Source organism: Pan paniscus, chromosome 14 (genome assembly GCF_029289425.2).
Source record: "Pan paniscus chromosome 14, NHGRI_mPanPan1-v2.0_pri, whole genome shotgun sequence".
In the NCBI taxonomy this organism is placed as follows: domain Eukaryota; kingdom Metazoa; phylum Chordata; class Mammalia; order Primates; family Hominidae; genus Pan; species Pan paniscus.
Window position 1 is genome coordinate 38,497,544 of NC_073263.2, and position 25,700 is coordinate 38,523,243.

The 25,700-nt window shown below is 38.8% G+C and overlaps 1 protein-coding gene across 1 annotated transcript; it reads right to left on the reverse strand.

Annotated features, from left to right (window-relative positions):
• Positions 1-375: 375 nt before the first annotated feature.
• STOML3 (stomatin like 3) lies at positions 376-24,889 on the reverse strand. Its single transcript, XM_003806914.6, has 7 exons — positions 24,728-24,889; positions 11,132-11,235; positions 10,978-11,050; positions 6,959-7,041; positions 4,651-4,854; positions 2,851-2,985; positions 376-1,500 (listed from the first exon to the last, which is right to left on the reverse strand). The coding sequence occupies exons 1-7, from the start codon at positions 24,777-24,779 to the stop codon at positions 1,276-1,278; spliced, it is 876 nt and encodes a 291-aa protein (XP_003806962.4). The 5' UTR covers positions 24,780-24,889; the 3' UTR covers positions 376-1,275.
• Positions 24,890-25,700: the final 811 nt, after the last annotated feature.

Sequence of the window (25,700 nt, forward strand, 5' to 3'; positions counted from 1 at the left end):
TTAGGTGCCTGGACTTCCAGAACCTAAAAGTTTGGTGTTGACAGCAAAAAGGAACTAGAGTGCTCTCTCTCCTTGGCTCATACTTCCTCAAAATAAAACTTGATGATGTTTAGGAGCAAGGACTTTGGACTGAGACATGGTTTTCTATCTTAATCCAACACTCACTAGCTGGGGAATCTTGGCCACATTATTTAGCCTCATAATATCACTTCCTTATCTGTAAAATAAAGATATTTTGTGGCATCCCTGAAGGGCTAAGCACAGTGTAACACAAAGACGATCCATAAATAATAACTTTTAAAAATTCTAGCCCATTTCTCAAAACTGATTCCAAAAAGAAATTGCACCATGGCAACGAAATAACCTCCCACAAAGTAACTTTTGAAATTCATTTATATTCTATGCCTTCTTTGTTTTGAACAGGTTATTTGGCAGGTGGGGGAGGGGATGTGGATGGAGTTCACAAACATTCTCGATTACCTGTGGCTCCTGGGACTAAGAACAGAGTGAAAACATGAAATCCCCAGGGTGATGCTCCTCAGTGGTTTCAACCAATGCAACCTTTCCAAGCATTCTCCCTTGTAAGCAAATAAATTGACAGGAGCTGGCCACTTTCATGTGCCTTTTCCCACCCTCTGACAGTGGTGCTGCAAGGTGGAGAGTTGGCCATTCCCTCCAGGACACGCAGCAAGAGACCTGGACGGTGAGCTCATCGCAGTTTGCCTTGTGGCACGGGGGACATGTTTGAGCCTGGAAGTTTCCATACTTCTTTTGTTCTTAACATCAAAATCAATCTCTGTTTTCAGCATTGTGGGGTTTGATTGCAACCATTGGAGATTTAGCAAATAACAACTTCGGAATTATAAAGCGAACATATAGTGTAAATATGAGGCCTATGTTACTCTATAAATTATCTGGAGTGCTTTTTAAAACAATCAAAAAGTAATTCTGAAACATTAGTCATAGTCACCCAATGATTTCTTCTCATACTACCAGAAAGTTCCTGCTATAAAGTCGGAGACCACCACTAATTAATTATATAAGAATATTACAAAGTTGATTATGGTCCTAAAAATAAAAGTAATATACAGGTCTCATTTTTGCTCTTTTTTTCTTCTCTGTATAGCCTCTAGAGATTTTTTCTGCCAATGCTCTTCCATCTATGGAGTTACTGTTACATGAACAGTGTTGGAATTCTCACCGTTTCTAACTACTGGCTTCTCCATAAGAATAGACACCACTCTCTATGCAATAACTGACTACCGCAAGAGGACCTCAGGCTTTATTTGGAAGCTTCTTGTGGTTATCATAACTGACGCCACCAATGCCCTCTAGTATATTCATGGGCAGAGGAAACACAATTGTAGAATTCTTCTCGGTGGCTACCGTGCTCAAGGTCTGCAGGTAGCGCAGCTGGAGAGCTATGGGAGACTCAGCCAGCACCATGGAGGCTGACTTCAGGGATTTGGAAGCATTCATTTCTCCTTCAGCTGCAAGGACCTGAAATGACAGAAATAAAATCGTTCAGAAGTAAAAGTTTACACTGTAACTAGTTCTTTCTTTTTCTGGGTCTGTATTGATACCCCTCTCCCCAGCCCCCATGTTGCCACATGTGTTTCATCTACTTCTTTGGCGAGGATAAGTTTCACTTCCTAACATAATTAGAGAAATTCAAGGAGGTTGCAGGAAGCAAGGAGAGATATTGTACAAATCGTAGGTCCCTAGATTTTATCATCAAACAAAAATAAAAGTTCTCTCCTGAATACAAATGAATACTTGGCATCTACCCTAATAATGCCTGGAAGCACTTTGGAGCCTCACTACTTGCTGCATTCATTTCCAGAGAAGTCTGAAATTTAAGGCCTCTAACTGATGTTTTTATCATTTTTACTTATCTTAGATGTTTTTAAGTTCATTCTGTTGCCACTTTGGTGTCATTCTTACAAACCGAGAATTGTTTCTAGTTCTCTTGGCTCTTGATTACAAGTAGCAATAAGTGCCAGCCTTGTAACACTGGCAATCTCTTAAGTATATCACTCTTTATAGCTCTCAGACTGTCCAAGAGTGATTCAGCTGCCTCATCTGTGGCCATCTGCCTGTGTGCAAAAGTGATCTCTCTTCTATCATTGCTGAGTCCCTTCCTGGAAGCTGCTGGAGCTTAGCAGATAAACCAGATATGAGTCAAAGAAACACCTTCATCAGCTAACAAGTAAGTTTCCAAAGAGGATAAACAAAGGCTTGGGATCCCAGTAGGTTTCTGATACTTCAGGAAAGTTATCCACACAGGCATGAAAGTCAGAATCTCAACAGATTTCAAGGACATTCAGAGCCAGGGTGCACTTACATTTTGTAATTCTTACCTGGATTGTATTTAATTGCCCCCTTTTATTCCAGCAACATTTAATATACAAGAACAACAATGCGCAAAAGACAGGCTCCATGTTGGCTACATCTAAGTCACTAGCTTTATGAAAATATAGGTTTCTTAGCCCACTCAAGACTGCTTCAAGCCTGGGTTTGAAGTAAGGCTTGGAAATTGGTATTTTGTTTTGTTTTGTTAAATTCTCCCCAGGGAACACTGATATGCGGCTAGAGTTGGGACCTACTTGGCTAAGTTGCTCAGTACGTTACTGAGCATCCTCTTAACCCAAGACCTGCTACCAAACTTCCTCAAGGTACAGTAAGCTGCTGGTTACCTTTTAATTCAGGGAAAATTCTCAGTAAAACTGTGAAAAGAAACCCCTTTCTCATGCAAATAATTGACAGACCCAATCTTCTGTTCAAGTCCTATCCTTGTTGGCCCGAACACTAGGCAGTTCTCCCTCCATGTGTGAACTGCACAGCCCTTACCTTGGCTCTGGCTTCCCGGGTGGCCTCAGCCTCGGCTGCCATGGATCTCTGCAACTGCACGGGAATCCGAACATCTTTGATTTCCACTCGGGCCACCCGGATCCCCCACAGTTCAGTGGCATCATCAAGTAAAGTCTGTTTCCAAATTAAAAGGAAAGACTAATAAAGACAGGTGATATGATGTATGTTTCTGATATGTTTTATACTTTCAAGATACATTTTTCTTTTTTTTCTTTCTTTTTTTTTTTTTTTTTTTTTTTTGCATTTACAGCATTTGGAGTGAGACAATTTAGGAAGAGAATAAGAGTTAATATTCTTATTGATCATTTTTTGGAATTTAAAGTGAATCTCTTTAAGAATTCAGGAATTAAACCTGGCAGACCTTTTAGTGGGTGTCTATCAGCAGGATCTACCCCAAAACCAATCCCAAGGAGGTATATGAGATCCATTAAGATTTGAGCAAATATCCCAAATTTGCTTGTACCTGGTATCAAGCAGGCAGCAATGAACGGGTTTCTCAGACAGACCTGGATTTTGCATTGGCTCTGCCATTTGCAGTTGCGAATCATAGGGACAGTTTCTTAACTTATCTGGCTCTCAGTTTTCTTACCTATAAAAGGTTTTCTTTCAGGACTGTTATTAGATATGGAGACAATACATATAAGATATCTCTCAGTACCCAGCAATGACTCAATGCATATTATTATTGGGTCCTTTTTGAGATATTATTTATCTCGCTCTGTTTAACTTCTGCTCTATGGCCAGCTTTAAAGAAGCAAGGCATATTTTTCAAGGCAGAAGCAGCCTAAAGTCAAAGATACTCTTGTCTTTCGTAAAAGCTTAAAACCATTGAAGATATCTTGCTGGTCATCCTGGAGAAGATGAGTGTCTTGAGAAATGGTAGGATCAAAAGGATAGCTCCCCTAAAGGGGTGGGGGCAGTGATCCCTCCCTTGCGTTTCTGTGATCCCTGCAGGATATGACACCTGAGATACTGAGACCTCACAAGAAGTCAGTGACCTGGCTGTGGATGGGATACCTTTGAGTTGTTAAATTCGTGGGGCACATATAAACAATATGGAGAATTATCATGCAGAACTCCTACTGCCTTATAAAAGCTTGGGACCTTTCCTCTACCTTAGGGACTAGAGGAGAGGCCAAGAAGAACCAAAGCTGAATTTCTTTATATAATTGACTTACAGAAAGGAAGCTCAGAATCCAAATGTAATTCATCTAAGAAAATACAGAAGTATTCTTGTCCATAAATTTGTGTGTGTGAGAGATGAGATCGATAGCTGTTACATCTTTATTGATATCATAATTATCATTACTATTAATGTTATTAGTGATATTGGTGGCATGGTGTAAGAATTTCTAGAGATGATAGGTCTATGCTGTCTCAATTGAATTTAACTTTCACACTTTATTTAAATATATAGGCTACCTGAGAAATGGCTGCACTTCTGGAGTAATCTAACCTAAAAATAAATCTGATCTCTAACTTCTTCAAAAAAGACTATACTTGTAAGATGTTAATTCATAAGTTTGAATTCCAAAGAAAATGGATAAGGGGCACATTTTCAGCAACTGCCTTCTTGCCCTCAGATATTTAAATATATTTCTTGCAGTAACACGTAAGTGAAATCACAACTGAAGCTCACCTCTAGAGCAGTTGTCTGTGTGTGAGTGTGTGCAAGCATGCATGTGGTGGGGGATGCTTTGAACTGCTGATATTTAATAATCACTGATAATTAAAATTAACAAGTTAAAGATACAGGCTATTAGTTCATGGTGTCTTTACCTGGATGCTATGGGCGATCTCTTCTCGTCCAGCTAAGATCTGGGACAAGGTCTGTGTCCCTAAGACATTTCTCAGAGTGGTTTGAGCCAGCAGAAATGTTGCTTGATGGACATCGTTGACATTAGCCACTGCTGAGACAGCACTATAGATTCTGTAATAGACAACTCCATCTACCTGAGTAGTTACGGAGTCTCTGGTGAGGATCTGTGGAGTAAGAACAGGGCAAAATCACTTATTTATGACTTTCACCACTACGGACAAAGTGACAGCCAGCCCAAGAGCCATCCTCCACAGAAGGAGAGCAGTAACGACAACTCATGCTACAGTCACCTAAAACCTGTCCTGGCTTGGATAGAATATCTTCCCAGCTGATACGCAATTCCTCTAAAGATGTCATCATACCTACCCCTGTGACTTCATCTTTAAGAAGCTTTTACATCCTATAGGCAGAAACCCTTGACTTGACATGCTAAGAACAGGCCCTTCCATTTTAAATGTTAACAGTACAGCCCTTGTGTCATTCTATTATCTTCAGTCTTCTAAGCAGAAGTAGAACACTTGTTTCCCTGATACCTGTACTCTGTTTTCAGTTTTTATCAGACTTGAAGCAGTGATTCTTAGAAAACATAGATGGCACCAGAGACCATGTAAAGAAAAATCGATTTGGCTCTATGGAGAGGCTCAGCATCAATCATTCTGAATAATGTGACAGGATGTTTTGGAGCAAATGAGAGATTTCTGGGTATACTATGGAAGCAGAACCTAGAACTCTCCATTACAGAGCCAAAAAAGTCCCTACTATAGGTCACTAAGCATCCCAACCTCTCCTGACTGCAGCTGAATTCTCTTTTTTTTTTTTTTTTTGAGACGGAGTTTGGCTCCGTCACCCAGGCTGGACTGCAGTGGCGCAATCTCTGCTCACTGCAACCTCCGTCTCCCAGGTGCAAGTGACTCTCCTGCCTCAGTCTCCTGAGTAGCTGGGATTACAGGTGGATGCCACCATGCCCAGCTAATTTTTGTATTTTTAGTAGAGACGAGGTTTCGCCATGTTGGCCAGGCTGGTCTTGAACTCCTGACCTTAAGTAATCCTCCTGCCTCAGCCTCTTAAAGTGCTAGGATTACAGGCGTGAGCCACCATGTCTGACCTGAGGCTGAATTCAAAAGTAAGTATTCTGCAGTTCCTAAGTGACATGAAGACATCATGTTTGAGTCCTGGTTGAGTTTCCTGAACTAGACAGAAGAAAATTAACATATATTTATAAATGTTGATTTTCGTCTTCTTATCACCATTGCCCTCCCATATTGTAGGTCCTGAATTTCTCTTCCTCTAACCTGAACCACTTTGGTTATGAGAGGGTGATATGATAATTAGTAACTCTGTTCCTCTTCCCTATTGCTGAGTTACTATTTTGGTTATTTACTTGTAGTACTTCAAGAATTAAAAGACTTATGTGGGCTGGGTGCAGTGGCTCAGGCGTTTTATCCCTACACTTTGGGAGGCCGAAGCAGGCAGATTACCTGAGGTCAGGAGTTCGAGAGACCAGTCTGGCCAACATGGTGAAACCCTGTCTCCACTAAAAATACAAAAATTAGCTGGGCGTGGTGACAGGCACCTGTAATCCCAGCTACTTGGGAGGCTGAGGCAGGAGAATCGCTTGAACCCGGGAGGTAGAGGTTGCAGTGAGCTGAGATTGCACCACTGCACTCCAGCCTGGGCGACAAGAGTGAAACTCTGTCTCAAAAAAAAAAAAAAAAAAGACTTACGCGAAATACAAACACAAGTGGGCCCTGTACAGCCTCTCCTCTGTCCTTATGCCTGCCCCCTCTATTGCATCCAAACACAGAAATAATTTAAAGTCAGAAGCAAATGTGACTCATGGATATTACGAAAAATTCTGAGAAGGTGATAGAGAGGGTGGTATCAAAACCAGCCACTGCCCTCCATCTGCCCTCTGTCAGATTCAATTCCGCTCCTTCATACAGTGACTGTCTGTCTCTTCCAAGCCTCTGCTCTGTCATTCTCCATCCCAGCTTCCCTGCTAACTAGATCTCTGCTGTCAGGCTTTCTCACACCAGGCCATTCTAAGTCTTCTAGCAATTCAGCCCTTGCTCCTGGCTTCATTCTCATTTGGCAAAACAAATTCTTTGTAGTTTTGGGAGACACGAAGGGCAATTCAAGCAGGTCTCTGGGAGTACTCAGCTCATCTTCCCTCCTATAGTTTAAAAGTGAACTATAAAATTGTAATTGTCCGTACAATAGAGAAAATACAAGTTTAATTTCGAGTGACATATCCTTAATCAGTACTACCTCTTGTGGAGGAATGTTGCAAGTAACTGTTCGGAGGTCGACTTTGACAAACACATCTATGCATGGCAGAACCAGGAGCAAACCTATGAGAGAAAAAATCAGTTTAAAAGGTTGCTCTATTGAAAATAACTACAAGTAGTCTCATAGCAGCATAGTGCATCATTTACATGGGGCGATACATGTTTCTCAGATGATCCTCAATATGCACACATGAAACTCTGAGGAAAATGATTTCATCCTCTAAGTCAGTGACTAAAGAAAAGTAATTGCCTGCGAAGTGAAGTCTGTTGGTAAGAAGCTAAAGATCCCTGACATTTAATTTTTGGTTTTTATTTTTAAAACAATCTACTTCTATCCAAGTGTTTAATTGGACATTAACTAAAAATAATATTCTGACCAATTGTGAAAAGCACCTTTGGGACAAGTGGAAAATTTGAACACAGAATGCATATTAAAAGATGTTAAGGCTGGGCGCGGTGGCTCACGCCTGTAATCCCAGCACTTTGGGAGGCCGAGGCAGGCAGATCACCTGAGGTCAGGAGTTCAAGACCAGCCTGGCCAACATGGTGAAGCCCCGTCTCTACTAAAAAAAAAAAAAAAAAAATTATCTGGGCATGGTCACACATGCCTGTAATCCCAGCTACTCGGGAGGCTGAAGCAGGAGAATTGCTTGAACCCAGGAGGCGAAGGTTGCAGTGAGCCAAGATCGTGCCACTGCACTCCAGCCTGGGCAACAAAAGCAAAACTCTGTCAAAAAAAAAAAAATTAAGGTGTTCTTGTTCATTGTACTGGTTGTGATAATAGCATGTGTCTTAGTCTGTTCAGGCTGCTGTAACAAAATACCATAAACTGGGTGGCTTATAAACAACAGAAGTTTATTTCATATAGTTCTGCAGCCTGGGAAGTCCAAGATCAAGATGCTCATAGATGCAGTGCCTTGTGAGTGCCCATTTCCAGATTTATACATGGTCATGTGGTGTCCTGGGAGGGACATGACAGCTCCCTGAGACTTCCTTTACAAGGCCACTAATTCCACTCGTGAGGATGATTCCCTTATGATCTAATTACCTCCCAGGGTCCTCACCTCCTAATATCATTACATTGCTGATTGGGTTCAACCTATGAATTCTGGGGGGACACAAATACTCAGACCAAAGCAGCATGGTGTTAATAAAGTCCTTATCAACTAGATATACAGACTAAAGTGTTTAGAGGAAAAATGACATGATCTGGTATTTTGTATTTGCTCTAAAATACTGCACCAAAAAAATAAAATATTTTGGAAAGTAGTTTTCTTATAATAAAGATACTTATGTAACAGATTCAAGTAATAGATTTGGCTTTGAATATCAGTAACTGCCAACATTCTCAGTCAGTTTAAATAGTAATGAAGGATTATTCAATTAAAATCTTCCCAGGGTCTCACATTCCTCTAAATCAATGTATTCCAGAGTTAATAGTTTATCCACAGCCATGATCTAATTCATGTACAATAGCATTCTCCTGCTGTAAACACATCTACTTCTTTCTGATTTGTGAGGCATTAAGTTGGAGCTGGGTCAGGGAAGGATGGGCATAAGAAAGCTCATTTAAGGACCCTGGGAACTCTTAACATTACCCTGGTGAATGTTGTTCTTTACTGTGAGAGCTACAAAGATTAGAACCACAAGGCATGTCAGCAAGAAGGGGACAATAATCTATTTCCATTAATCAAAAAGGCTTTGCATTATTGTTTTTGTTTTCACAGCAGAAACCAGTTCCGGGGCTGAACACCATGTAAAGGGGTGGCAGTATCACCACCCCTTTACACGGTGTTCGGTGAAGTGCTTTCTTTCTTTTGGCCTCTAAACCTTACTTCCATTTTTGGTGCCAGGTCACTGTGGTTAAGATCATGGACCTGAGAACTAGACAGAGTTAAGTCCCAACCTACTACCTAGTAGCCTTGTGACCATGGAAAACTCACCTAACACTTCGGTTACCTAATATATATAAGCTGGTAGTGAAGATTAAGCATGATTCAACATGATGATGAAATAAAGTACTAAATACAATGCCAGGTATGTATTAAATGCTCATGAAGTGTCAGCTATTATTCAAGAATAATTTACAATTTATGAAAGTGGAGAGGTTTTCCATTAGCAATTTGGCTTGTTTCCCTCTTGTCCTTATGACGTGCTGAGGTAACTCATTAACCCCAGAGACATGTATGACGAGAGTTGTTATCCTGAGACATTTAATAGTGAAATCTTAGGGGAAAATTCATTTAAAAATGATATATTTTTCTCTAGAGGCCTCCAAGTTCTGTCTGTTCTGCTTCTCTTGGATCCAATTTTATTTTAACTTATAATCTTAGCCCCACCAGGTGGAACACAACCAGGAGGAAGTTAATCCTGGGCTGTTATACCTCAGTTGAATGACTCTTGCTTTGCCAAACTCACGAGAACATCTATAAGTAGTTTTTACCTTCTTTTTCCTAGGTGCTTTATGAAATTAGACAAGTAAGATTATACTTGAAATGGCTGCTGGGCGTGGTGGCTCATGCTTGTAATCCCAGCACTTTGAGAGGTCGAGACGGGCGGATCACCTGAGGTCAGGAGTTCAAGACCAGTCAGGCCAACATGGTGAAACCCCATCTCTACAAAAATTAGCCACTTATGATAGTGGGTGCCTGTAATCCCAGCTACTCAGGAGGCTAAGGTGAGAAAATCACTTGAACCTGGAAGGCAGAGGTTGCAGTGAGCCGAGATCACACCACTGCACTCCAGCCTGGGCGACAGAGCGAGACTCCGTCTCAGAAAAAAAAAAAAAGAAAAAGAAAAAAAAGAAAGAAAGAAAGGCCAAGAAGCCTCCTTCACAAGCTTCTCCTCTTGAAGTTTCCCATAATTTTTTTATATATTAACAGATCCATGGCTTATGGCCAAGGACAAAGCACATAGAGCATCGTGGTGCTTAGGAAAGTTCCTACCCCGAGACCTTCCAGTCGCAGAGAGAACAATTTATTCAAATAAGCCATAATGGGGGCAGTAAGCAAATGTTATCAGAGAAATATAGCTAGTAACAATTGCTTTTCATGTGCCTTCTAAGACAGTGCTTTTGATAGCCCCTCATTTCCAGAGTATTAGAATTAATCCCATGAAATTGCCATATTTGGGAGTCAAAACGAATTCAGCAATTTCCTATGGTTCAACTAGATATATGCTCAGAGAAGTTATGAGTATTAAATCAATATCTTACTTCAGGGAGTTTTAGTACCTTATAGTTTTAGTATCCACCCCAACCCCGGGCAAAAACAAAAAACAAACAAAGAAATAAAACCACCTTCTTTTAAAACATGACTATTTGGAATATTTTCTTTTTCAAGGTGGTAAAGAAAGGATGGAAATAAACACTATACTATACTAGATGTTAGAAGGCCTGAAAACTCATCTTTATTTCTAACTGTAAGAATAATCTTAGATAACTCATCAAACTTATGTTGGCCTCATGTTCTTTGTTTTCAAAACCAAGGGATTTGGCCAAAGGCGCCGTACAATGGCTTCCAGCTCTATCTTTCTATGTGTCTACTTGCCACGAGAGGAAATTACCTTTTGCTTTTCCATTAGCCCTTTTCAAAGAGTGAGCATCAAACACCAGCTCTCAATATACTCTCCTTGAGTAACTTAATAGTCTGCGTTGGCCATTTACTTTCCCTCTTATTCTTCCCACATTCTGCTGGTGGCCCTGGTAATAAGTGACATTCAGCCAATGTAACCAGAGCCACCCTTTGCTCACATTCACTGAATCTCTCAGAGGGAGACTTAGGAGGCCGGGCCAGATTTCCAAACTCTCAAACTGGTGGTCATTCCCACTGACTTGCATTAAAAGGTGGCATTCTTCTGTTGTACCAAAAGGCAAGAGCCCCAGCTTCTAGCAATTTTTCTTTGACTCTCAATAGGCACCACCAGGAAAAATATTGAAGGTGGTAGCAGTAGTATTAGGTGTCCCTGATCTTTCAGGGGCAGCCACAGCGTCATTCATACCTGGCCCCTTAGCTTTGTCAGCTTGGATGCGTCCCAGACGGAATACAACAGCACGTTCATACTCCTTAATGATCTAGGAGATTAAGGGAGAACGTTTAGTCCTAATGGTTTGTCAGTTCATATAGACAGCCCAGTTTATTTCCCAGGGTGTTACCTTCAAGCACATCCATATGGAGATGGGGAAGGTAATGATCACCAACAGGAAAGAGAGGGAAAACAGGATCCAGCCACATACACCAAGCCGTTTATTGTTGACACCTAGGAAATGAGAAGGAAGCAAATATGTGATCAATGTGGTTCTTAAAAAAGTCACCCAGCTGCATGGGTGTGGAACCTATCCAGACAGCTGGCCAAGCCTGATGTGGCTGAATAGAAAACCTAAATCCATTTACACCATGGATGTAGTCACACACACGTACATACATTCAAATGTTTATTCAGGTTTTTAAAAATTAAAATTAACTTATTCCTTCCAAGAAAAATCTCATAACAATAAACAGAAATAATTATTATTACATTTTATAGGGCTGCTATGGTTTATTTTTCTCAAAACACATAAACAATGGTTCTCAAAATGTAATCTCTGGACCGTCCACACCAGAATCATCAGATGTCTGGGTCCTGTGAATTCTCGAGGTAAAATTCAAAGCACCCTTTAAGGCAGGTAGGTAAGTACTATTATCCCCAGAGGGAGACAATGTGGCACATGGAAAAATATCCTGCAAAATCCTGAGGTATGAGTTTTTATGTGAGCTCTGTCACTTACCAATTCTAAAGCATTAGGATAGAAGACCACTCAGTCTCTGGGTTTCCGTTTCTTCATCTGTAGAATGGGGCTAGAAGTTATCCGCCTTAGAGAATTTGATGAGGATTAAATAAGATTACTTTTATATGGCTCCTGGGCCATACATTAACATCTACAGTTTTAAACAGGTATTCTACTTTTATTCCCATTTCCAGATGAATATGTATTCCAGGGACTTGTTGTCAGATGTTGATATTTGCCCTTTCTAACTTTTCATAAAAGTTTTGTTATGTTGGCTTATCACATAAGATCTCTTCTCGCTAATCACACATTATGATAGCAGGTGCATTTTGGCTTAATGAATATTGCTTTGCAATAAGATGAAACTGAGTTAAAATCCTACTTCAACCACCTAAAACTCTGTAGCTTTACTTACATCAATTATATAATTTCTGAAGTCTCCGGATTTTTTTTTTTTTTTTTTTTTTTTTTTTTTTGAGACGGAGTCTTGCTCTGTCGCCCAGGCTGGAGTACAGTGGCATGCTCTTGGCTCGCTGCAAGCTCCACCTCCTGGGTTCACGCCATTCTCCTGCCTCAGCCTCCCGAGTAGCTGGGACTACAGGCTCCTGCCACCACACCTGGCTAATTTTTTGTCTCTTTTAGTAGAGACGGGGTTTCACCATGTTAGGAGATGGTGTCAATCTCCTAACCTTGTCATCTGCCCGCCTCAGCCTCCCAAAGTTCTGGGATTACAGGCGTGAGCCACCGCGCCCGGCCAGGGATTCTTGTTTGTAAAATAAGCAGGTCTGGCTGACCCTTTTAATTTAGAATTCTTTATAGTCACCATTTTATCTCCTTTAATTATTTTTACTTTTATTTTTATTTTTTTGAGACAGAGTCTCATTCTGTCGCCCAGGCTGGAGTGCAGTGGTGCAATCTCGGCTCACTGCAACTTCCATCTCCCAGGTTCAAGTAATTCTCCTGCCTCAGTCTCCTGAGTACCTGGGATTACAGGCGCCTGCCACCACGCCTGGCTAATTTTTGTATTTTTAGTAGAGACGGGGTTTCGCCATGTTGGCCAGGCTGGTGTCGAACTCCTGACCTCAAGTGATTCTCCTGCCTTGGCCTCCCAAAGTGCTGGGATTACAGGCATGAGCCACTGCACCTGGCCCATTTTGCCTCCTTTTAAATCCTTGTTCCTCCTTATTCCCTTCTCCTTGACAGCCACCCCCATTCTCATCCCATGATCTCCTCCAGCTGATTTATATTCTCCATACACAAGCACTAGGACTAGATATCCCCAGCCAGCTCACCCTACAAATGCCATATACTGTCTATCTCAGTTAATGCCTTCACCAACCACCCCTTTGCCCAGGTTAGGCAGGTCATCATTGCCTCTTCCTTATCCAGTTGCAGAAAGTCACTAAACCTAAATGATACTACCTCAAATCCATCCCCAGTTACCCATTTTACTGCTACTAATTTTTTGAGACCTGAGCCAAATTCATGAATATTTAGGAGAATTCTGGGTTTTTGCTCTTAAAAGCGATGTTTTGATGAATGTTTTTAAATGTGTGTTTTTGTGCACTTGTGTAGGATAAATCCCTGGTAGTAGAACTGTTAGGTCATACAATTTTGATAGATGATAAATGCCTTTCAAAAAGTTTGTACCAACCTCCACGCTCACCAACAGCATAGATGTGCTTATTGCCACATGTCCTTTTCTCCTTAAATCATTTCAACCTTCTCAGTCGTTACATTCTGACAGGTGAAAATAACTACATTTTAGATACATATTTTGTATTAAAACCTTTTGAGTACAAATGGCCTTTTATATGCTCCAAATACATATATATTCTGAACAATAAGGGCTTGCCTGAATACTCTGAAATTTACATTTCTAAAATATCACCTCCCAAAGCTTTGGACCCACATGGAGGTGAATCAGACTATCATTACACAAGATGGAAAGACACTTTATGCATTCTCATAGAATCTTTGTCAAATTTTATTAGTGCTTTTTTAGTATTCATGACAGAGCCTATAGATATACATTCTCATTGGAAAAAAAATTCAAGTAACACAACTAAAGTTCCCTGAACCATCCTCTTCTCAGTCCCACTTTTATCTAGAGAAGTTCTGTAGTTACCGGTTTGGTGTGCATTCTCTATAGACCCACTCCTATGTATTTACATACATATATCTACATTTAGAAAACACTGGCTTTGATTTGTAAATTTTATTTTGTGATAATGGCATTACACTGTACCCACATTTCTACTTCAACTTAATATATGGTGTATAGATTTCCATGGCATTACCTACTCATCTACCTCACTCTTCTTTATTGTTGCATACTATGCCATCTTACACCTGTGTCTCAGTTTACTTACCATTCTCCTATTGATCATTAAGGTTATTTGCAATTTTGCCTATACAGACAAGGCTGTAATAACTGTGCTTATATATGTCTCACTGGGCTAATATGCATCTTTATAAAATCTTGGTAAAAGTATTGTGAAGGCAGCACAGTTCCTGTCATGTTTGGTGTGTTTCCTCCCTCCCGGCACTGAAATACTTGGTGTTCAGAAACCTTGGGCTGTTCTGGGGCTATGACTAGCAGCACAGCACACGCAGGCAGCTGGGACTCCAACAGGACACCAGCTGTGCTTAATGCCTGGAGCCAAGCCCTGGACATTTCCGAAGTAGACACAGCCTTAACACCAGCTGCATAAGCAAGTGTTTGTCACAGAGAAAATTGCACTGACCTACAAGCTCGCCTCTGGAGTTCCATCAAGCCCTTGCATCATTACACGTGCACATGAGGCTCAGCTCCATTAGGTAATAGACATGCTGAGAGAGACAAGAGAAGAGAATGTGACTATTCTTCCAAGATTTACACTGGAGTATTAGAATCACCCAGGCCGTGGCTTCTGGGAGAATTGGTGGAGCCTGGGGGTCTCATTAGCTGCCAGTTAAAGTGGGGCTGTGAGTGCTGCTGTGACCTTCCCTGCAGGCTCCCAGCTCAGCCTTGTGAGCATGCACAGCTGGGAACGAGACCACACAGAGCAACTCCTCCTGGCAGCCTTTCTGTCTCCCCACTTGCTCCCACAGTTGAAACTAGGATGCTATACTGAGAACAGTTTTTGAAGATTACAATTCTGACTGAAAGGATATGCTGGGATTGTATTATTAAATACAGAGTTCTTCAGAAATCGCCCTACTTCAAGCTATACAAGGCTCTGAGGGGATGATGGAAGAAAAAGGCGCTGCACAACACCTTTGTTGGTCACTAAGTGATGACCACATTTGATCATCTGTTTGAACCAAATCCACAAATGTGTGTATTCTCTGGACAATTGTCGCATAACCATAAAGCCATGTCATATGCCTACTTCCTAGTAGAAAACTGGATTTTGCTGCCCCAAACAAATTGCCCTTGGTTTCATCATTCATTTAACAAATATTTTATCAGTTCTATGCCAAACGCTGTGCTGGAGAATAAAATGGGAAACATGCCTCTATTACAATGCCTTGGTCTTTCTTTATGCAGCAGGCAGGAGGAATCCCTCGGGCAGTTACCGAAACAGTAGAAACAGATACGATACTAGGTTAATTACTCTGCTGCACTTACTTCTAGGAAGTCTGCAGCTGGTGCAATAGGTGGAGACTTCCCCTGTGTGTGGCTGTGACAACAGCAGCAAAATATTTAATCAATACCTTTCTTTCAATCTGCAAAGAAAAAGGTAGAGCCATCAGCTATGGAAGCTGAGGCCCAGAGCCACTGACAAGAAGAGAGGCACCCATGAACTTCAGCTGGAAGGACTTTAGAGGTAACCAAAGCCAACTCTTCATCTTGCAACCAGAAAACTTCCTGGTTTAGTGTTGCCACCATCATCTTAATCTCTCATTAAGTAAGGTGACACCCACAAATTCCACAAACAGACAGTCGTGCGTGTCTACCTTTACTGACTTAGGGAGTGAGGCAAAGCCAAGGTTCACCGGTAGAGGCACATCCCCAGGGCATTATTCCTGGTGCTTAGATACAGCTGTTTACACCAGAGGAGATTAAATACCCTTTAGGACCAGAGCCCAATACTCAAGGCAATATTGGCTACTTGTGTGAGCCAGGAAGTAGGAGAGAATGTTCTGTATCACTAGCCCGACTTAAATTATATTAGAAACAGAAATGAATTATAGTAAATAAAACAGCCTAGGTGACTTGCTTGTTTATTTCTCAACTTCAGCTTGGTCAAGAGTATTTAAATATTAGATCAATACTACCTACAATATTTTATCACAAATCTGTGTTATCATAAATAGTCTCTTAGTTTCTTAGCAGAAATAACTGTTTAAGTATTATGACATGATTTTAAACAATCAGAATAGGATGATGTACATTACACATCAAAAAAATGAAAGTCAAAACCACCGTAAGATTCCAGTACGCAGCTACCAGAATAGCAAACATTAAAGACTGGCAATACCATGTTTAGCAAGGTTGAGGAGCAACTAGAGCACTCAAATGTGCTGTTGGAAGTTAAGTTGGTACAATCACCTCAAAAACTATTTGGAAGTGTCTACTAAAGCTAAACATGTATCTACTTTATGACTCAGTATTCAACTTCCAACTAATACCTGAGAGCAATGACTACTGATGATAAAGAAAAATATGTTCAACTATGTTCAACAATATTCATTGCCATTTTATTCACAGAAGCCAAGATATGAAGTTTGCCCAAATCCATCAACAGTAGAATGGATAAATGAAGTTGTGGTATATTCATATTCAAAGGAATATTACTCAGCAAGAAAAAAAGACAAAACTACTGCTGTATGTAAAATATGGATGAATCTCAGAGATATAATAGTGGGCACAAAACCTTAAAGCAAATCTCAGCTTGACTAAATTTTAGATGGGCTTCTTCCTGACCCTAGGCCCCTAATCTCCCTTTTCTTAGGGCATTTTCTTTAAAAAAAAATAATAATAATAATAAAACAAAAAACAACAAAAACAAAATTGTCGTTATAAATTCTTTTTTCTTTGTTTTTAAAATATGTTTATATTTTATTGTTTCATTAATGGGATATACTAGCTTATATAAACTCTTTCTCTGCCTCTTTGAGATTTAAATCTTTTGAAAAGCCTCTTGCCAGTTTCACAACCCAGGACTAAATTTCTCAAGGTCTCGGGAACTAACCTTTGGAATATAAACATCAAAGAAAATAGCACCCCTATCTATCAGTTTCTGTTGGAAGTAAAAGCCTAACTTCAGTGGGCACCTTTCTCCGAGTTGTGAAACTACCTTGTTTCACACAATACTTGTTATTTTCTTGTGAAAAGAAAATAAATCTTGGGACCCCAAACTCATTAAGCCAAAGGGAAACATCAAACTGGGAACTGGGTCACAAAAACCTGCCTTCTCTTTTTGGTTCCTAAATAAGATGGTTACAAGATGAAAAGCTACACATCTCCCTCATATTTTTGCCCACAAGGAAATTCCTAGTGAGCTCCAAGATGTTTACCCTAAAGCATTTCTGTTAAAATTCACCATAGCAATGTAAATGGATAGCTTATCTTTACAATTGCATCACCCCTCTGTCCACCTGGCACAAATGCACATCTAATTGTTCCCTGTCCCATTTATCTTTGTCACCTTATATAAAATGCAGATTCCCTGAATTTTCCCCTATCTGTCTGTTACCTTATATAAAAATTCAGATTCACTGAGTCAGACACAGGCATGAGTGACTATTTTCCCCTACCCCTCTGTTACATGAAAATTGTGTACTTCTCAATACCCCACTCTTTCCTCTTTAAATTCAGTGCCCTCAGAATCATCTTCAGAGAAAGGCGTAAACCTGACTCCTGGTCACTCATCCTTAACTTTGACAAATAAGCCTCCTAAAATGACTGAGACCTGTCTCATCATTTTTGTCATGTCATAAAGGTATACAAAATACACTAGATGGCTTATGACCTCCCCCTCAGGGATTCCAGTACTTTTCCAGTAGCTCACTCCAGCCTTTAAAAACCCTGCCACCCCTTGCTTCAGTAGAGTTGAGCTCAGACTGAGTTCTAGCCTCTCTCCTCCATTGCAATGGCTTTGAATAAAGTCTTCCTTGACCATTTAACTTTGTTCAGTACAGTTTTTGCTTTGAAAATGTACACTTTATTTTGTTCCATTTTTTTCTTTTACCAAATCGGATTCTAAATATCAATTGTGGATGTTCTGGTCCATCTAGATAATGGTTTCTATATGTGCAAGAACTAAATTTTCAAGATTATGTAATAAAAGCTCTAGACCCTTGAGGGTTTCTACTGGCTAATCTGGCCACTGACATTATAAGCTCCTTCAGATAACCCTTGGAACCTTGAGAAAAATATAGAAATATCAGGTCTTTAGTGAAGAATTAGTAACTTAGAGCTGGATGATGATCTTATTATCTATGCTAGTCCTATGAATACAAAATTCCATAATCCTAAGAGGTTTCCAAACAGGCAGATTTACATTTCAACTCCAGAAGGATGATTTGTGCTCAGTAGTTGCATGAAGTTTACAACACATTATCTACTGTATGTTCCCTTTTACCATTTGCTTTCTCTCTTTTCTTTTCTTAAAAAATACTTAAGGCATTATTTTGAAAGTGAACATTCAAAAAGGTGTAAAAATAATGCATTGAATACCTTAAACCCACCATTTGGCTTAAGAATATACACCTTGCCAACAAAATCAAAGTCCCTTTGAGCGTCCTTCTTCACGCCCTGGAGGCATCCTCCCCCACAGCAGCTTCCTCATGCTGAATACCATCGCCATCACCCCAACGCAGCAGCAACCACAAGGCTGCCACTCAGAGCCCAGGCTTCATACACGGGCTCTTCCTACATTTGTCATTTGTTTTTCAAGTAGCAGGACTTTTGATGGTCTTTCAGTGTGGGTCTAGGTGATCCAGATGAAGGAGTCAAGCCATGTGCTAACATCACATGAATACCCCCTACAGTAGAGAAAGTAACCTAGGTCCTCACACATCTTATCCCTTTGCACAGCTCTTTGTGTTCCTCAGCCCCCTTCTGCATCCCACATTTTCCTCAGCAGGCCTCAGCTCAAACATCCCCTTCTTTTCCAGGAAGATTTTTCTCTGTCACCCTCACCTTTGGGTGCTCCTCTTTTGAGTTTCTAATACAGTCACATACCACGTAATGATGTTTCAGTCAATGATGGACCACATATACGATGGTGGTCCCATAAGATTATAATAGTGTGTTTTTATTGTACCTTTTCTATGTTTAGATATACAAATACTTACCATAGTGTTACAACTGCTTACAGTATTCAGTACAGTGACATGCTGTACAGGTGTGTAGCCTAGGAGCCAGAGGCTGTACCCTATAGCCCAGTTGTACAGTAGGCTGTACCACTGAAGTTTCTGTAGGTACACTCTATGATGTTCACACAATGGCAAAATCATCTGACAACGTATTTCTCAGAATGTATCCTCATTGTTAAGCAGTACATGATTGTACACCCTCTATCATAACTTTTTTTATAGGACCTTGTAATTTGTAGCTAACTTTTGTGTCTTCCCTGTAAATTTTTAGTGCTCTGAACGCAGGTATTTTATTTTTTGTCTGCACCTCCTGCTTCACAGAGGATGCTGAATGGATGCAGTGCATACTTTTAAGTACTTTGAAGTACAGGATGAGGGTGATGTTCAGCAACATAATAGATTTACTGATCTGTTGGAAAGTCCTTGTATAGAAATCATGGTTCATCAGACAAGATTCTATTGTCTCTCAAAAAAGTCAATTAACCAAAGAACCATATGTCCTTGCATTTTTCTCCATACATTCCTTCTGACTGTACCCTCACTCACATATCATTTCAAGAAGAAAATAGGACAGGGCACGGTGGCTCATGCCTGTAATCCCAGCACTTTGGGAGGCCAAGGCAGGTGGATTACCTGAGGTCAGGAGTCCGAGACCAGCCTGGCCAACATGGTGAAACCCATCTCTACTAACAATACAAAAATTAGCTGGGTGTGGTGGCACACTCCTGTAATCCCAGCTGCTCAAAAGGCTGAGGTGGGTCAATTGCTTGAAACCGGGAGGCAGAGTTTGCAATGAGCCGAGATCGCGCTACTGCATTCCAGCCTGGGAAACAGAGCGAGAGAGAGACTTTGTCTCAAAAAAAAATTTAAAAAAAGAAGAAGAAAATAAAGAAAAAATGTTTTCCTTGCATCATTCTTATCATTCTTCTTTCTCCCCATTCTCCCATGCTTTCAGTTCTCTCTGTTTGAAATAACAGCACTGCCAACAACAACAAATAAAAATACTTCGTCCTTGAGATTTATGTCCAAAGTCCCATTACAATGTTATTTATAACGGTGGTAAATGAAAACCACCCTGAAAATATAACAATGGAGGGATAATTAAGCAAACTATGATACATCTACACAATGTCATATTATGTATATATTTTTAAGTTTATAAAAGCATGAGAAAATAATTATGGTATGATGTTAAAAGAAACAAATAGTAAGATGCAAAATTATAGGGACAGTAGAATCACAAGTATATAGAAGTATATATATAGAATAGAAAAAATTTTGGAAGAATATTAACCAAAATATTAACAGTGGCTCTTTCTTTTTTCTTTTCTTTTCTTTCTTTCTTTTTTTTTTTTTTTTTTTTTTTTGAGAGAGAGAGTCTTGCTCTTTCCCCCAGCGGCTATTTCTAAATAATGGAAGTATAAGTGGTTTTCATTTTTCTAAGTTTTCTTTGACATATTTACCTGTTTTTTTTTTGTTTTTTTTTTTTTTTTTTGGTTTGTTTGTTTTTTGAAATGGAGTCTCACTCTGTTGCCCCTGGACATGATCTCGAGTCACTGCAACCTCTGCCTCCCAGGTTCAAGTGATTCTCCTCCCTCCCAGTAGCAGGGATAACAGAACGGCACCACCACACCCAGCTAATTTTTTTATTTTTGGTAGAAACAAGATTTCACCATGTTGGCCAGGCTGGTCTCGAACTCCTGACCTCAGGTGATCCACCTGCCTCGGCCTCCCAAAGTGCTGAGATTGCAGGCATGAGCCACCATACCTAGCCTATATTTAACATTTTTAAAAGTAAAATTTAAAATAAATAATCATGTCAAGTTTTACAAAAAGGAAGTGCTTTGTGTTATCAAAGCAGGGAAGACCAGATGCTTCCCAGAGGAAAAATTAGAAGTATGTGGAATGAGAACAATCCCCTTTCCTGAGCTTGGGGATGAGTGTTAACCATTCTATCTCCCTTTCTATGTTCACTTCCAATCCTGTGAAGATACAGTCAGCAAATAGAACTTCAGCAAATTTCTGGTTCTCTCTGTAGAGAATGAAGGACTTTGATCATCAAAGATGAAATCTAAAGGAAAACACGAGGGGTAAACATTATCTTTTCATCCCCTGTAATTCATCTTCCCTCCTTCCTTTTTCTCTATGCACACAGCTTGCATTAAGGAACACTTTTAAGGAAAGTGCAGAATTGCTGAAAAGGAATATAGCCCTACTCAAAATGCTCTCTTAGCCTGGCAGCTAAACCAGCTCACAGGAGCTCGTTTGGATGCAAAATCTTAAGCCCAGAACAGACACAGACTAAATACCGGAGCTTCTGGGGGTAGGGGCTAGGAATCTGTATTTTAAGGAGCTCCCCAGGAAGATTCTTTTGCATGTTAATTTTGAGAAGAGCATCTAAGATTTCTGTGATCTAGATTCCAATTCACTTTAACTCTTAGAAAACAAAACAAACCAAAAAAGAATAAAAGGGGGGCAGAAGAGAATGTCAAAGCCATTAAGTAGTGATGTGATAATAAATGTCTAAAAATTGGACCCTTGGGGAAAGGAAGAAAGCCTTAATTTATAGCATTTCCACTGTGTAAATATCACCTACCCCTTCAGGTGATTCTAATCTACCCTTGTGAGGTCATGAGCTTGGAGTTAGAAACACATGCACACAAGTGGCTTTCAAAAGCTGGTCCAGGCCTGGAACAGTGGCTCATGCCTGTAATCCTAGCACTTTGGAAGGCTGAGGCTGGAGGATCGCTTGAGCCCAAAAGTTCGAGACCAGCCTGGGCAATATGACAAAACCCGATTTCTACAAAAAAATACAAAAATTAGCCAGCCATGGTGGCGCATGCCTGTAGTCCCAGCTACTCAGGAGGCTGAGGTTGCAGTGAGCTGAGATTGCACCACTCCACTCTAGCCTGGGCGACAGAGCAAGACCCCATCTCTAAAAATAAAAGAAATAAAGTGTGTCAGCAGCACACTCCCACATAATGTTCCTGCTGGAAAGGATAACAAGGGCTTAGTTATTTATATATTAAATAATTTCCTCACCATTTGTGAAGAGAAATGTCTATAATGCTTGCAGGACTGAATAACATTGCCTTAATATATATATTAAGATTTTTAATATATATTATATATACTAATTATATATTATATATTATATATACTAATTATATATTACATATGCTAATTATATATTATATATAATATATACTAATTAATATAATATATATAATATATAGTATGTCTATTATATAATATATAATATTGTGTATATATTATATATTATATTGTATATATAATATATTATATATACATACATATTATATAATGTATGTATGTATATACATACATATTATATAATGTATGTATGTATATACATACATATTATATTATGTATGTATATACATACATATTATATAATGTATGTATATACATACATATTATATACATATATTATATTTTATTATATATAATATATTATATTTTATATATAATATATTATATATTATATATAATATATTATATTTTATATATTATATATTATATATAATATATTATATTATATATAATATATTATATTTTATATATAATATATTATATTTTATATAATATATTATATTTTACATATAATATATTATATTTTATATATATTATATATTGAAATTTTATATATTTGATATCAAACACATCATTAAAAAGGTGAAAAAATAAGTGACAACTGGAAAAATATATTTGCCACTTATGTGCTGTCAGGTATATCAAGTATTCATAAGTACATATTACATATTATATATTATAGTATATAGTATATATAATTATATATACTATATTACATAATATATATTATATATGCTGTATTATATAATATATATTATTATATATCATATACTATACTATATAATACATAATTATATATACTATATTGTACAATATATTATATATATTACACAATATATTATATATACTATATCACACAATATATTATATATACTATATTACATAATATATATCATACATTATATACTATATTATATAAGATATATGTTATATATGTTATATTGTATTATATATATTTTTTATATATATCTGAGTTGCAAGGGCAAACTTAGTCCACAGATCTCAGAGAATGGTCCACACTGTATCTCTCCTAAAAAACTACAAAAGCACAGGAAATCAGACATTGCAAATATATAAGCCCCATTTTGTTCATTCTGTGATAGTGCCAGTTTTTCATATTCAAATATCGAAACCAAGAAAACTCATGAGTACTTTCAAGAATCTCACTGATGATACAGCTTCAGTCATGCCATCTACCCAGTTGATGTCTTTACCTGTTAAAATGGAAACTAAATGCCTCATGAAGGATAAAGAAGGGGACTCTTGAGATCTCCCGCTTGCATTTCCAGATGATATTTACTGCCTTCAAGCTTTTCATGCCTACTTCAAAAGAAAAGTTTCTTTTCCAATTCAGGTAAATGTCTCTAAATGTATACTTTTTCCTTTTTCTTTCTTTCTTTATTCCTTTTTTTTTTTCTTTGTTAGGCAGGGTCTCACTCTGTCACCCAGGCTGGAGCACAGTGGTGCAATCTCAGCTCACTGAAGCCTAAACCTCCTGGGTTCAAGCAATCCTCCCACCTCAACCTCCCACTTAGCCACAGGCATGTGCCACCACACCTGGCTAAATTTTGTATTTTTTGTAGAGATGAGTTTTTGCCATGTTGCCCAGGCTGGTCTCGAACTCCTGAGCTCAAGTGATCTGCCTGCCTTGGCTTTCCAAAGTGCTGCGATTACAGGGCATGCACCAGTGCATGCAGCCTAGTTTTTTCTTTTATGTATTAGTAACGCCAAACGTGTTCTCTATTTCTAACATGTACTATGGCTTTTTTGGCAACATAAGGTACAGAGCACAGGTTAAGTCATACACACACACACGCACACCATCATCACACACACACACGCACACCATCATCATAATTACTTTCTGAACAACTTTTTAAACTTTCCAATGCTCAGTTTTCTCATTTGTAAAATGAGATTCTAAGAGGATCTACCTCAGAATTATTGTAAAATTTAAAGAGATAATGCAAGCAAAATGCTTTGTGACACATAATAGTCATTAGTATTAATGATAGTAGTTGGTACTTATAAGCTTTTTTTCTCAACTTCTCTCCATTTATCAAACAGGATACAGCTCAAACCAACTTTTCTTTTTAATCTCAGCATCATCAGAAAATGTTTGAAGTTGGAGAAAAGTCAGCCTCTTCAACATATCTTTGTTATTTAATACAAAAAGAAGAAATACAAAGATAAACACCAATTCTATCTAAAATTGAATGAAAAATAAAGCAAGTTATAGACTGCCGTTCAAGAAGCAAATGAAATCAGCATAAGCAATGAATTCAAAATCCTGAGAAGGATTTAATACAGAAAGAAGAAATTCAAAGATAAACACCAACTTTATCTAAAATTGAAGGAAAAATAAAGCAAGTTATAGACTGCCGTTCAAGAAGCAAATGAAATCAGCATAAGCAATGAATTCAAAATCCTGGGCTATAAATGAAATTGAGGCCGATTTCTGCAAATATATCTCATACTTACTCTATACCTGTCTATAATGCTACAAATCCTGCTTTGCCATATATGTAAAAAACAAGCCTAAGACAGGAAAAAGGAACTTACCCACGAAATTCTCTTTATCTTGCTTCTCAGGTGAAGACACCCTAGAATCCATCTCATTCTTGAGAAGCTTTTATACTTGGCAATTTTTCATGGGTTTGGAGCTAAGTGTGAAGAACAGGCAGCAACTCAGATGTGCTTGGGAGAGGGGAGAGGAGAAAGTATGAGAGAGTGAAAGACATTCCTTCTCTTTAGTGAACTCCCTAAGGGGTAGTTACCCTGGTGAGGGAAGCCTGATAACATAAACAAAAAGATTTCTTTTATGAGTTCAGACTGCCTTTGTTCACAGAAAAAACTTGAAAGAATATGACCATCTGGTGGTATTGCTTCCTGTAAAATATTGCTGTGTAATTTTCTATAGCATTTATATTTCATAAAACACTTCTATGCACCTTGTATAATCTTGTGTGATCACTGATTACACAATGACCTGTTCAATACACAGGGCAAGTGTATCCATCCTTATGTTTCAGATGAGAAAATTTAACCCAACTCATTCTAACACTGCAGTGAGTGAGCTTTTGAAACTCAAATCTGATCATGTCTTCATCCTGCTTAAAATAATCAAAAAATTGCCAACTGTCAATATTGTAAAGACCAAACTCCTAAGTGTCCTACAAGACCCTGCTGGCCTGCCCCTTCCTCCGTTTCCAGCCTCACTCATGTGTCTCTCCGTGAAGCAGCTCCATTGCTCTCCTGTCAGTGCCTCCAAAGCTTGATATGTCTTCTTGCCACCGGATCTTTGCACGTGTTATCATATGCATAATTATTTGGCTTGTGTCTGTTTCTTCTTCTAGACCAAGAATTGACAAACTTTAGCTTGCCAGCTAAATTTAATTTACCACTTGTTTTTAAAACATAAAGTGTTACTGGAGCACAGTATGTCCTTTTGTTGCTTTCTTTTTTTTTTTTTTTTTTTTTTTTTTGAGATAGGATTTCACTCTGTTGCCCAGGCTGGAGTGCAGTGGCACAGTCA